General features: G+C 45.1%; 1 protein-coding gene and 1 long non-coding RNA gene across 3 annotated transcripts in view; one reads left to right on the forward strand and one right to left on the reverse strand.

Annotated features, from left to right (window-relative positions):
• LOC115175388 (protein tyrosine phosphatase type IVA 2) overlaps positions 1 to 10,959 on the forward strand; it is a 43,697-nt gene extending 32,738 nt beyond the window's left edge. The window contains exons 5-7 of the mRNA XM_029734624.1: positions 1,606 to 1,736; positions 9,323 to 9,397; positions 9,745 to 10,959. Coding sequence (XP_029590484.1) covers positions 1,606 to 1,736; positions 9,323 to 9,397; positions 9,745 to 9,856 — 318 coding nt within the window. The 3' untranslated portion in view covers positions 9,857 to 10,959. The remainder of the gene's footprint in view (positions 1 to 1,605; positions 1,737 to 9,322; positions 9,398 to 9,744) is intronic.
• Positions 8,377 to 9,287, reverse strand: LOC115175389 (uncharacterized). Of its 2 annotated transcripts, none has more exons than XR_003872033.1 (4): positions 9,022 to 9,287; positions 8,728 to 8,937; positions 8,628 to 8,677; positions 8,377 to 8,577 (listed from the first exon to the last, which is right to left on the reverse strand). It is a non-coding gene; the product is annotated as an uncharacterized LOC115175389 (long non-coding RNA). The 2 variants fall into 2 exon arrangements; XR_003872034.1 differs by having other exon boundaries at positions 8,728 to 8,811; positions 8,946 to 9,287.
• Positions 10,960 to 13,727: the final 2,768 nt, after the last annotated feature.

Raw genomic sequence — 13,727 nt, forward strand, 5'->3', positions numbered from 1 at the left:
AAGGGGGGGGGGGGGGGGGGTCCAAATCAAAAGTAACAGTCAGTATCTGGTGTGGCCACCATCTGCATTAAGTACTGCAATGCATCTTTTTCCTCATGGACTGCACCAGATTTGCCAGTTCTTGCTGTGAGATGTTACCCCACTCTTCCACCAAGGCACCTGCCAGTTCCTGGACATTTCTGGGGGGAATGGCCCTAGCACTCACCCTCCAATCCAACAGGTCCCAGACGTGCTCAATGGGATTGAGATCCGGGTTCTTCGCTGGCCATGGCAGAACACTGACATTCCTGTCTTGCAGGAAATCACGCACAGAACGAGCAGTATGGCTGGTGGCATTGTCATACTGGAGGGTCATGTCAGGATGAGGCTGCAGGAAGGGTATCACATGTGGGAAGAGGATGTCTTCCCTGTAACACAGCGTTAAGATTGCCTGCAATGACAACAAGCTCAGTCCAATGATGCTGTGCCACACTGCCCCAGACCATGACGGACCCTCCACCTCCTAATCGATCCCGCTCCAGAGTACAGGCCTCGGTGTAACGCTCATTCCTTCGACGATAAACGCGAATCCGACCATCACCCCTGGTGAGACAAAATCACGACTCGTCAGTGAAGTGCACTTTTTGCCAGTCCTGTCTGGTCCAGCGGCGGTGGGTTTGTGCCCATAGGCAACGTTGTTGCCGGTGATGTCTGGTGAAGACCTGCCTTACAAGAGGCCTACAAGCCCTCAGTCCAGCCTCTCTCAGCCTATTGCGGACAGTCTGAACACTGATGGAGGGATTGTGCGTTCCTGGTGTAACTCGGGCAGTTGTTCTTGCCATCCTGTCCCGCAGGTGTGATGTTTGGATGTACCGATCCTGTGCAGGTGTTATTACACGTGGTCTGCCACTGCTAGAACGATCAGCTGTCTGTCCTGTCTCCCTGTAGCACTGGCTTAGACGTCTCACAGTATGGACATTGCAATTTATTGCCCTGGCCACATCTGCAGTCCTCATGCCTCCTTGCAGCATGCCTAAGGCATGTTCACGCAGACAGATGAGCAGGGACCCTGGGCATCTTTCTTTTGGTGTTTTTCAGAGTCAGTAGAAAGGCCTCTGTAGTGTCCTAAGTTTTCATAACTGTGATCTTAATTGTCTACCGTCTGTAAGCTGTTATTATCTTAACGACCGTTCCACAGGTGCATGTTCATTAATTGTTTATGGTTCATTGAACAAGCATGGGAAACAGTGTTTAAACCCTTCACAATGAAGATCTGTGAAGTTATTTGGATTTTTACGAATTACCTTTGAAAGACAGGGTCCTTTATCTCCTAGATATAGGACACGCTTCAAAACCTTATTTCATATTCATTTTTTGACTGTCTTTTTTGCCATTTATGAATATTATTCAATGTGTTTCTTTGGCCTATAGTAGTAAAGGCCAAATTAAATATTTAATTCGTATACTTAAAGGGGTCAAAAAATGTAAAATCAAATTGCTAAATGATCTATGGTAAGACCATCTTTAAACAATTCCATATGTTAGCTTAGTACCCCCTAGCCCTTAAATTAACTCCCAGTCCTTGGTTTGATCCATGTTGACGTTTTTGTCCCTATTCCTCCGTAGGACTGGCCCTTTGATGATGGTGCCCCGCCCCCCACCAAGATAGTGGATGACTGGTTGAACCTGCTTAAGACCAAGTTCAGAAGCGAGCCTGGCTGCTGTATTGCTGTGCACTGTGTGGCGGGGCTGGGCCGGTGAGTGTGTTAACCTGTGTGTCTAAGTGGGCCAGGTGAACGTGGTTAAGTATGTGTAAAGTGGGACAGGTGAGTTTAATGAGTGTAAGTGGCCTTGATTACAATGTTCCATGCTAAGCCTGTTTGTAAGTTAGTGTAAGCCTGGTTCTCTTGTGGTCTCCAGGTGCCACGATCTGCTCTGTTGGTTTCTCTCTCTTTTAGCCTAAATATCCCCCATGTTCTTATCAATCTCTCCCTGTCTATTAACCTGCTAGCTTTAGCCTGGTGCTTCTGTGGTTCTATCCGCTATTCTCATCCCCTCACTTTATAGCTAGCTTCTCTGCTGTTAGCACCACAGTCTCTGTTAAGCTATCCTGCTAGTCTTTTTCTCTGGAGTATGCGCTGGATTCATTCTCTCTGTTAGGGTTTTTTCCTGTTAGTGTTGGCCTCTGTCTCGCTTTGTCATACTAAGTCTGGTCCTCCAGGGTAGGGTATGCTCTGGACTCCTCATCCTCTCTCTATAGCTTCTGTGTGATTAGCTTTAGCCTCTCTCATTCTCTCTCCGTGTTAGCCTGGTTCTCCAGGGTAGGGTATGCTCTGGACTCCTCATCCTCTCTCTATAGCTTCTGTGTGATTAGCTTTAGCCTCTCTCATTCTCTCTCCGTGTTAGCCTGGTTCTCCAGGGTAGGGTATGCTCTGGACTCCTCATCCTCTCTCTATAGCTTCTGTGTGATTAGCTTTAGCCTCTCTCATTCTCTCTCCGTGTTAGCCTGGTTCTCCAGGGTAGGGTATGCTCTGGACTCCTCATCCTCTCTCTATAGCTTCTGTGTGATTAGCTTTAGCCTCTCTCATTCTCTCTCCGTGTTAGCCTGGTTCTCCAGGGTAGGGTATGCTCTGGACTCCTCATCCTCTCTCTATAGCTTCTGTGTGATTAGCTTTAGCCTCTCTCATTCTCTCTCCGTGTTAGCCTGGTTCTCCAGGGTAGGGTATGCTCTGGACTCCTCATCCTCTCTCTATAGCTTCTGTGTGATTAGCTTTAGCCTCTCATTCTCTCTCCGTGTTAGCCTGGTTCTCCAGGGTAGGGTATGCTCTGGACTCCTCATCCTCTCTCTATAGCTTCTGTGTGATTAGCTTTAGCCTCTCATTCTCTCTCCGTGTTAGCCTGGTTCTCCAGGGTAGGGTATGCTCTGGACTCCTCATCCTCTCTCTATAGCTTCTGTGTGATTAGCTTTAGCCTCTCTCATTCTCTCTCCGTGTTAGCCTGGTTCCCAGGGTGTGCTGCTGTACACCATTCGATTTTCCGTCCCTCAAGTTGATCCCATAGAGCACGTGTCACTCATTCCACAGAGGGCCGTGTGTCTGCGGGTTTTCGCTTCTCCCCTGTACTCTAGGTCTTAATTTAATAGAAAAACAAAAACAGCAGACACTAGGCGCTCCATGGAATGAGTTTGACACCCCTGCCATAGAGGCTCCCTCACGCAGTCTGCCAAGACGGGCTCCACACTACTCACGCCTGTCCAGGGTTATACCCTTCATTGAGTCAGTGCATCACTTAGACCAGTGTTTCCCACCCCCAGCAGCCCTCCTCCAGCACCCCCAGCAGCCCTCGTCCAGCACCCCCAGCAGCCCTCCTCCAGCACCCCCAGCAGCCCTCCCCCAGCACCCCCAGCAGCCCTCCTCCAGTACCCCCAGCAGCCCTCCTCCAGTAAGCCCTCCTCCAGTACCCCCAGCAGCCCTCCTCCAGTACCCCCAGCAGCCCTCCTCCAGTAAGCCCTCCTCCAGTAACCCAAACAGTACACATTTCTGTTGTAGCCCCAGATAAACACACCTGCTTCAACTCATTGATGCCCTGATGATTAGTTGACAAGTTGAATCAGGTGTGCTTGTTTCCTTGTGGGGACCGGCGAAATGTCCCCACTTGTCCAAATGGTCCTTGTTTTACTATCCTTGTGAGGACTTCTGGTTCCCACATGGATAGTAAAACCAAAAAAAACACACACACACACATTGCTGTGGGCTCTGTAAGCAGTGGTACTGGTCAGACAGACCTGTTTTTCTGCATGAATCTCCTGGTGCTGTGTTTACTGCAGTCCTCAGGGCCGGCAGCATTCTGATGGTCTTATTCACACCAACCAGCCACAGCCTTTAGAGACTCAGGGCGTGGGAGGAGTTGTTAGTGGTTGTTTTTCCCTCTATCTCACACTCACACTCTTGCGCCTTCTCACTTTCTATCTCGTGTCTGCCAGGGTTTCCGTTAGCCTGTAATTGCCAGTATTCGGCCAATACATTAAACGATACATTAAAAGCCGATTTAAATAAGGTTGTTGTCGGCCAGTCAAAAAAAAAACAATCCTGTTGCTAACTAATTGTATTAATTGATGTAAATATCAGTGGGTGTAAATACATTTGACCGTCATGCTTATCGGTCTATAGGTTAATTAGCCAAAATTAAAATTTTTCGTTAGTCGTCATGTTTCTTATTATACGCGCGTAGCATATAGCGCTTACTTTGAGTGGAATATCTTGTCAGACAGCGCTAGCGCTACTACTGCTTTTATAAGCCCAGTCATTGCGCAACCATTCTAAATGCAATTGTGTGTTAACAGTTTTGATGGCCATGATTTGAAAAGAGCTACTATTTTTATTTCTCAACTGGTAATTGAAGTGCGCTTCCGATTCGCCATTCAAGTGCAAAGGCAATGGTAGGCAGGTTATCAGCACATCACCCACCACTTTGCAATGTGAGCTGGAGGTAGTATGCATTTTGAAAACATACTTAAAACAATTAACGTTAAACCTGAACGTTTTACTTCATTATTAGGCATGTCTTGGCTTGCGTTAAAGTAGCCTAGGCAAAATCTGACCATAGAAACGGCAAGGCAATTATTTTATAAAAACTTACTCATATGCCATGCCTTCCCATGTCTGGAATACACTGCCATCAGACACACACACAACTGCACCACCTATCACACTTTCACAAAAAAACATGAAGACATGGCTAAAGGTCAGTCAGATTTGTGAACATAATCCCTAGCTATGTATTGCTGCTTTCCATGTTGTCTGTAGCTTGTGAGGTGTGGAAACACTTTGTTGCTTTTATGGGTTTTGTCTTTTTTGCTATGTTGGTCTGTCTGCATGCTATGTCTTGCTTGTCCTATGTTGCTCTGCGTGTGCTCACTGCTCATTGTCTGTATTGTAATTGTTTTTAAAAACCTGCCCAGGGACTGTGGTTGAAAATTAGCCGGTTGGCTAAAACCAGCACTTTTACTGAAACGTTGATTAATGTGCACTGTCCCTATAAAAATAAATTAGAACTCAAAAGGTTAATTGCTATTGGTTTTCATATCATCTTTCTTTCATTATCCAGAAGCCAAAGGCCCAATCTTAGTCATATTAGCAACCCATTGTAGTTGTTGCCTATTTAGATTCCCACTCTTTCTAAGTTTCTAACAGAGATTTTCATCTGTCACATATGGAACTGCTCGCATCAGGTGCTCTGTTTACAATGGTGTTTTCCTGCAAATGATGTTTTATTGGCTGATCGTTACAGGAGTTGCATGTTCCGTTAAGCTAAATTACCGTAATTAAAATGTGATTTCTGTCATTCTGCGCAACGTGGGTAGAAGCCCTAATGGTTTTACGCACCCAATGCATTCAAAGTATTGACTTTTAACTCATTTTGTTACGTTAAAGCCTTATTCTAAAATGGAGTCATTTGTTTGTTTTTGTCAATCTACAAACACTACCCCATTAAAAACAAAACAAAAAAAAAAACACTTTTAGACATTTGTTTTCCTCATTTATAAAAAATAAAAACTGATCACATTTACATAAGTATTCAGACCTTTTACTCTGTACTTTGTTGAAGCACCTTTGGCAGCGATTACAGCCTCGAGTCTTCTTGGTCATGATGCTACAAGCTTGGCACACCTGTATTTGGGGATTTTCTCCCTTCTCTGCAGATCCTCAAGCTCTGTCAGGTTGGATGGGGAGCATCGCTGCACAGCTATTTTCAGGTCTCTCCAGAGATGTTAAAGTCTGGGCTCTGGCTGGGCCACTCAAGGACATTGAGACTTGTCCTGAAGCCACTCATGCGTTGTCTTGGCTATGTGCTTAGGGTCGTTGTCCTGTTGGAAGGTGATATTTCGCCCCAGTCTGAGGTTCTGAGCACTCTGGAATAGGTTTTCGTTAAGGATCTCTGTACTTTTCTCTGTTCATCTTTCCCTCGATCCTGACTATTTTCCCAGTCCCTGCCACTGAAAAACATCCCCACAGTATGATGCTGCCGCCACCATGCCAGGTTGCCAAGCATCATGTCTGGAGGAATTCAGGCCAAAGAGTTCAATCTTGGTTTCATCAGACCAGAGAATCTTGTTTCTCATGGTCTGAGAGTCCTTTAGGTGCATTTTGGCAAATTCCAAGTGGGCTGTCGTGCCTTTTACCGAGGAGTGGCTTCTGTCTGGTCATTCTACAATAAAGGCCTGATTGGTGGAGTGCTGCAGAGATGGTTGTATGTCAGTGACCATTGGGTTCTTGGTCACCTCCCTGACCAAGGCCTTTTTCCCTGGATTGCTCAGTTTGGCCGGGCGGCCAGCTCTAGAAATTCTTGGTGGTTCCAAACTTTTTCCATTTAAGAATGATGGAGGCCACTGTGTTCTTGGGGACCTTCAATGCTGCAGAAATGTTTTGGTACCCTTCCCCAGATCTGTGCCTCAACACAATCCTGTCTGAGTTCGATGGACAATTCCTTAGACCTCATGGTTTGGTTTTTGCTCTGACATGCACTGTCATCTGTGGGACCTCATATAGACAGGTGTGTGCGTGCGCCTTTCAAAATCATGTCCAATCAATTGCGTTTACCACAGGTGGACTCCAAGTTTTAGAAACATCTCAAGGATGATCAATGGAAACAGGATGCACCTGAGCTGAACTTTTATATATCTCAGCAAAAAAAGAAGCGTCCCTTTTTCAGGACCCTTTCTTTCAAAGGTAATTCGTAAAAATCCAAATAACTTCACAGATCTTCATTGTAAAGGGTTTAAACACTGTTTCCCATGCTTGTTCAATGAACCATAAACAATTAATGAACATGCACCTGTGGAACGGTCGTTAAGACACTAACATCTTACAGACGGTAGGCAATTAAGGTCACAGTTATGAAAACTTAGGACACTAAAGAGGCCTTTCTACTGACTCTGAAAAACACCAAAAGAAAAATGCCCAGGGTCCCTGCTCATCTGCGTGAACTTGCCTTAGGCATGCTGCAAAGAGGCATGAGGACTACAGATGTGGCCAGGGCAATAAATTGCAATGTCCATACTGTGAGACGCCTAAGACAGCGCTACAGGGAGACAGGACGGACAGCTGATCGTTCTAGCAGTGACAGACCACGTGTAACAACACCTGCACAGGATCGGTACATCCGAACATCACACCTGCGGGACAGGTACAGGATAGCAAGAACAACTGCCTGAGTTACACCAGGAACGCACAATCCCTCCATCAGTGCTCAGACTGTCTGCAATAGGCTGAGAGAGGCTGGACTGAGGGCTTGTAGGCCTGTTGTAAGGCAGGTCCTCACCAGACATCACTAGCAACAACGTCGCCTATGGGCACAAACCCACCGTTGCTGGACCAGAACGGACAGGCAAAAAGTGCTCTTCACTGACGAGTTGCGGTTTTGTCTCACCAGGGGTGATGGTCGGATTCGCGTTTATCACTGAAGGAATGAGCGTTACACCCAGGCCTGTACTCTGGAGCGGGATCGATTTGGAGGGTCCGTCATGGTCTGGGGCGGTGTGTCACAGCATCATCGGACTGAGCTTGTTGTCATTGCAGGCAATCTCAACGCTGTGCGTTACAGGGAAGACATCCTCCTCCCTCATGTGGTACCCTTCCTGCAGGCTCATCCTGACATGACCCTCCAGCATAACAATGCCACCAGCCATACTGCTCGTTCTGTGCGTGATTTCCTGCAAGACAGGAATGTCAGAGGAGGAGATGCACTGCAGTACTTAATGCAGCTGGTGGCCACACCAGATACTGACTGACTTTTGATTTTTACCCCCGCTTTGTTTAGGGACACATTATTCTATTTCTGTTAGTCACATGTCTGTGGAACTTGTTCAGTTTGTCTCAGTTGTTGAATCTTATGTTCATACGAATATTTACACATGTTAAGTTTTCTGAAAATAAACGCAGTTGACAGTGAGAGGATGTTTCTTTTTTTGCTGAGTTTATATATACATTTGCAAAAATCTCTAAACCTGTTTTCGCTTTGTCGTTATGGGGAATTGTGTTTGTAAATTGTAAAAAATCTCTTTGATCAATTTTAGAATAAGGCTGTGGAAAAAGGGAAGGCATCTGAATACTTTCCGAATGCACTATAGGTCCACATTTCTCAAATGGCCATTAAATTAAAATCTTCCCGGTCACGTTGTCCAGCTCCACATTTTCCTAACGGAAACCCTGGCATGAACAAAAGGGTGCTCGTTCTGTCTCTTTCTCATATTCCCTCTATCACTGTCCCTCCTCTCCCTCTTCTCTCCTTCTCTATGAAAACCCACACAAGAATGCTCTGTCAGCTTTGAGTTTTGACATTCCGTGCAGTCTGTCTGGGAATTTTAAAAGTTTTGTGGTGGATTTTTTTTCTTCTTGAGAGGTTTGCTTACAGTAACACTTATCACACTGTGTGTGAACGTGATGCCCCAGCGGGGTTGCAGTGAACCCAGGCCCACCCCCCTGTGGGTTTCCCAGGCCAATGTCTCAGCTTTACACTGCAACCTACATAACCATGACACAGCATGCTTTACACTACCTCCCTACCTACATAACCATGACACAGCATGCTTTACACTACCTCGCTACCCTGCTACCTACATAACCATTACACAGCATGCTTTACACTACCTCCCTACCTACATAACCATGACACAGCATGCTTTACACTACATCCCTACCTACATAACCATGACACAGGATGCTTTACACTACCTCCCTACCCTGCTACCTACATAACCATGACACAGCATGCTTTACACTACCTCCCTACCTACATAACCATGACACAGCATGCTTTACACTACCTCCCTACCTACATAACCATGACACAGCATGCTTTACACTACCTCCCTACCCTGCTACCTACATAACCATGACACAGCATGCTTTACACTACCTCCCTACCTACATAACCATGACACAGCATGCTTTACACTACCTCCCTACCTACATAATCATGACACAGCATGCTTTACACTACCTCCCTACCTACATAACCATGACACAGCATGCTTTACACTACATCCCTACCCTGCTACCTACATAATCATGACACAGCATGCTTTACACTACATCCCTACCTACATAACCATGACACAGCATGCTTTACACTACATCCCCACCCTGCTACCTACATAATCATGACACAGCATGCTTTACACTACATCCCTACCTACATAACCATGACACAGCATGCTTTACACTACATCCCTACCTACATAACCATGACACAGCATGCTTTACACTACATCCCCACCCATGCCGGCTGGTATTTGTTGCTTGCTCGCTCTCATTTATTTCTATATATTATGTCTATGCTGTAGAGCTCCAGTCCTGGTGGCCTTAGCGCTGATTGAAACTGGGATGAAGTATGAGGATGCGGTGCAGTTCATACGACAGTAAGTACCACTAACTTCCACACCAGTGGAGGCTGGTAAGGGAGGTGGGGGGGGGCTTGTATTCTATCAAACACATGTTAGATACGGTTCCATTCCAGCTGTTACTATGAGCCTGTCCCTCCCATTTGAAGTGCCATTAGCCACCACTGTTCCACACAGGGCACGGAGCCTAACCAATAACCAATGTTCCTGTGCTGTGGAACTTGTACTGTCATGTATTCTCTTCATTAGTTTGTTAGAATTTGCCCAGGGCACATATTGATTTGTGTGGATATTGTTGCATATGTGTTACATGGTCTCCTGTGACATTATGAGAACACTTTGTTGTTTTCCCTCCCTCCCCTCAGGAAGAGACGTGGAGCGTTCAACTCCAAGCAGCTTCTTTACCTGGAGAAATACAGACCCAAGATGCGTCTGCGGTTCAAAGATGCCAACGGCCCCAACTGTTGCGTCCAGTAAAGTGTCTGTGTGCAGCGTCTCAAGAATACAGCAGCTAGTGGGAACAACATTATTCCAACCAAGGGGAGAGAGAGAGAACTATCAGTAATTATTGTGATTTGTTAACACTGAGACATGGCTAATTGATCACAGAATCAATTAATCAACGAGCGAATGATTACATTTGAATGAATGCAAATCCAGGGGTCCAACCAGCCGAACCAATGAACAAGAAGGTCAACGCACACAGATATAGGCCCGCCTCCAAGTTACCAGTGTCCTATCACGGGCACATAATTTTTTCAACATTTTTATTTTCTGCTTTGAATCATGGGATAGCTCTTTATTTTTTTTTACACCTACATGAAAGTTTAACAAACAAAATCTACAAATGTTAAAATGGTATCAATATTGATGATTTGTTTATTTTTCTATTAATGATGAATTATGGATTTGCCCAGGGGTTATGTACCTTTTTTTTATGTTTGTAAACTTCAGCACATTAGAAGAAAAAGGAAAAATTACTGTCCATTTGGCTATTGATGTATTTTTGTACAACACAAAATCTCTGAAAAGTTCCACTGAAAATGCAGTAATGTTTTTCTCTCTACCCCACTTGCTTGACGTCACTTTTTAATTACTGGGTTGGCTGGGTTTTAAATATGTCCGCTGTATTTATTCACTGGCTGTAACTAGCAAGGCAGTCTGGGGTTGAGGGCAAGGACACTTTTCTGTTTCTCATTTTATTCTAGAGACATGTTTTCATTTTCTTTAAAAAAAAAATAATATCTTGCGGGAGTGCAATATTCAGTCCACCTCGGAAAAGACCCCAAACCCCCTTGTGACCATCACACACAGAGCCAGTTTCACAGGAAGACACTTGGCTAGTCTTACTGTAGGTACTTTTTTCCATTCACCAAGGCTGCTTACTGGGTTTACAATAGGACTTTCCTACAATGACTGTGCATGCACACACACAATGATCTTAACTGTTAATCCCTAGTCTCACTCTGAAGGAACAGAGGTGGAAAAGAAAGCAAATGGTCAGTGTCTTTTATCATCTTACCCATTTTGCAGATATCCTCAATTCCTATTGGTTATAATAAAGAAATGGAAATAAGATTTACCTTGTATGATGTTATTTCATGTGATTATTTTCTCACCTTTTCCACGTTTTAGAGTATTTGAAATGACCACCTATTTTTGTTGTCTACATCAAATCAAAATCAATTTTTTTTATATAGCCCTTCGTACATCAGCTGATATCTCAAAGTGCTGTACAGAAACCCAGCCTAAAACCCCAAACAACAAGCAATGCATGTGAAAGAAGCACGGTGGCTAGGAAAAACTCCCTAGAAAGGCCAAAACCTAGGAAGAAACCTAAAGAGGAACCAGGCTATGAGGGGTGGCCAGTCCTCTTCTGGCTGTGCCAGGTGGATATTATAACAGAACATGGTCAAGATGTTAAAATGTTCATAAATGATAAATAAATGTTCAAATAATAATAATCATAGTAGTTGTCAAGGGTGCAACAAGCACGTCCGGTGAACAGGTCAGGGTTCCATGGCCGCAGGCAGAACAGTTGAAACTGGAGCAGCAGCACGGCCAGGTGGACTGGGGACAGCAAGGAGTCATCATGCCAGGTAGTCCTGAGGCATGGTCCTAGGGCTCAGGTCCTCCGAGAGAAAGAGAGAATTAGAGAGAGCATATTTAAATTCACACAGGACACCGGATAAGACAAGAGAAATACTCCAGATGTAACAGACTGACCCTAGCCCCCCGACAAAAACTACTGCAGCATAAATAGTGGAGGCTGAGACAGGAGAGATCAGAAGACACTGTGGCCCCATCCGATGATACCCCCGGACAGGGCCAAACAGGCAGGATATAACCCCACCCACTTTGCCAAAGCACAGCCCCACAAGGCCGAGTATAGCCCACAAAGATCTCCGCCACGGCACAACCCAAGGGGGGGGGGGGGGGCGCCAACCCAGACAGGAAGACCACGTCAGTGACTCAACCCACTCAAGTGACGCACCCCTCCCATGGACGCCATGGAAGAACACCAGTAAGCCAGTGACTCAGCCCCTGTAATAGGGTTAGAGGCAGAGAATCCCAGTGGAGAGAGGGGAACCGGCAAGGCAGAGACAGCAAGGGCGGTTCGTTGCTCCAGCCTTTCTGTTCACCTTCACACTCCTGGGCCAGACTATACTTAATCATAGGACCTACTGAAGAGATAAGTCTTCAGTAAAGACTTAAAGGTTGAGACTGAGTCTGCGTCTCTCACATGGGTAGGCAGACCATTCCATAAAAATGGAGCTCTATAGGAGAAAGCCCTACCTCCAGCCGTTTGCTTAGAAATTTTAGGGACAATTAGGAGGCCTGCGTCTTGTGACCGTAGCGTACGTGTAGGTATGTACGGCAGGACCAAATCGGAAAGATAGGTAGGAGCAAGCCCATGTAATGCTTTGTAGGTTATCAGTAAAACCTTGAAATCAGCCCTTGCCTTAACAGGAAGCCAGTGTAGGGAGGCTAGCACTGGAGTAATATGATCAATTTTTTTGGTTCTAGTCAGGATTCTAGCAGCCGTATTTAGCACTAACTGAAGTTTGTTTAGTGCTTTATCCGGGTAGCCGGAAAGTAGAGCATTGCAGTAGTCCAGCCTAGAAGTAACAAAAGCATGGATTAATTTTTCTGCATCATTTTTGGACAGAAAGTTTGATTTTTGCAATGTTACGTAGATGGAAAAAAGCTGTCCTTGAAACAGTCTTGATATGTTCTTCAAAAGAGAGATCAGGGTCCAGAGTAACGCCGAGGTCCTTCACAGTTTTATTTGAGACGACTGTACAACCATCCAGATTAATTGTCAGATTCAACAGAAGATCTCTTTGTTTCTTGGGACCTAGAACAAGCATCTCTCTTTGGTCCGAGTTTAAAAGTACAAAGTTTGCAGCCATCCACTTCTTTATGTCTGAAACACAGGCTTCTAGCGAGGACAATTTTGGGGCTTCACCATGTTTCATTGAAATGTACAGCTGTGTGTCGTCCGCATAGCAGTGAAATGTAACATTATGTTTTCGAATGACATCCCCAAGAGGTAAAATATATAGTGAAAACAATAGTGGTCCTAAAACGGAACCTTGAGGAACACTGAAATTTACAATTGATTTGTCAGAGGACAAACCATTCACAGAGACAAACTGATATCTTTCCGACAGATAAGATCTAAACCAGGCCAGAACTTGTCCATGTAGACCAATTTGGGTTTCCAATCTCTCCAAAAGAATGTGGTGATCGATGGTATCAAAAGCAGCACTAAGATCTAGGAGCACGAGGACAGATGCAGAGCCTCGGTCTGACGTCATTAAAAGGTCATTTACCACCTTCACAAGTGCAGTCTCAGTGCTATGATGGGGTCTAAAACCAGACTGAAGCGTTTCGTATACATTGTTTGTCTTCAGGAAGGCAGTGAGTTGCTGCGCAACAGCTTTTTCAAAAAAAATTGAGAGGAATGGAAGATTCGATATAGGCCAATAGTTTTTTATAATTTCTAGGTCAAGATTCGGCTTTTTCAAGAGAGGCTTTATTACTGCCACTTTTAGTGAGCTTGGTACACATCCGGTGGATAGAGAGACGTTTATTATTTACATTTACATTTAAGTCATTTAGCAGACGCTCTTATCCAGAGCGACTTACAAATTGGTGCATTCACCTTATGATATCCAGTGGAACAACCACTTTACAATAGTGCATCTAAATCTTTTAAGGGGGGGTTAGAAGGATTACTTTATCCTATCCCAGGTATTCCTTAAAGAGGTGGGGTTTCAGGTGTCTCCGGAAGGTGGTGATTGACTCCGCTGTCCTGGCGTCGTGAGGGAGCTTGTTCCACCAT

Source organism: Salmo trutta, chromosome 36 (genome assembly GCF_901001165.1).
Source record: "Salmo trutta chromosome 36, fSalTru1.1, whole genome shotgun sequence".
Classification (NCBI taxonomy): domain Eukaryota; kingdom Metazoa; phylum Chordata; class Actinopteri; order Salmoniformes; family Salmonidae; genus Salmo; species Salmo trutta.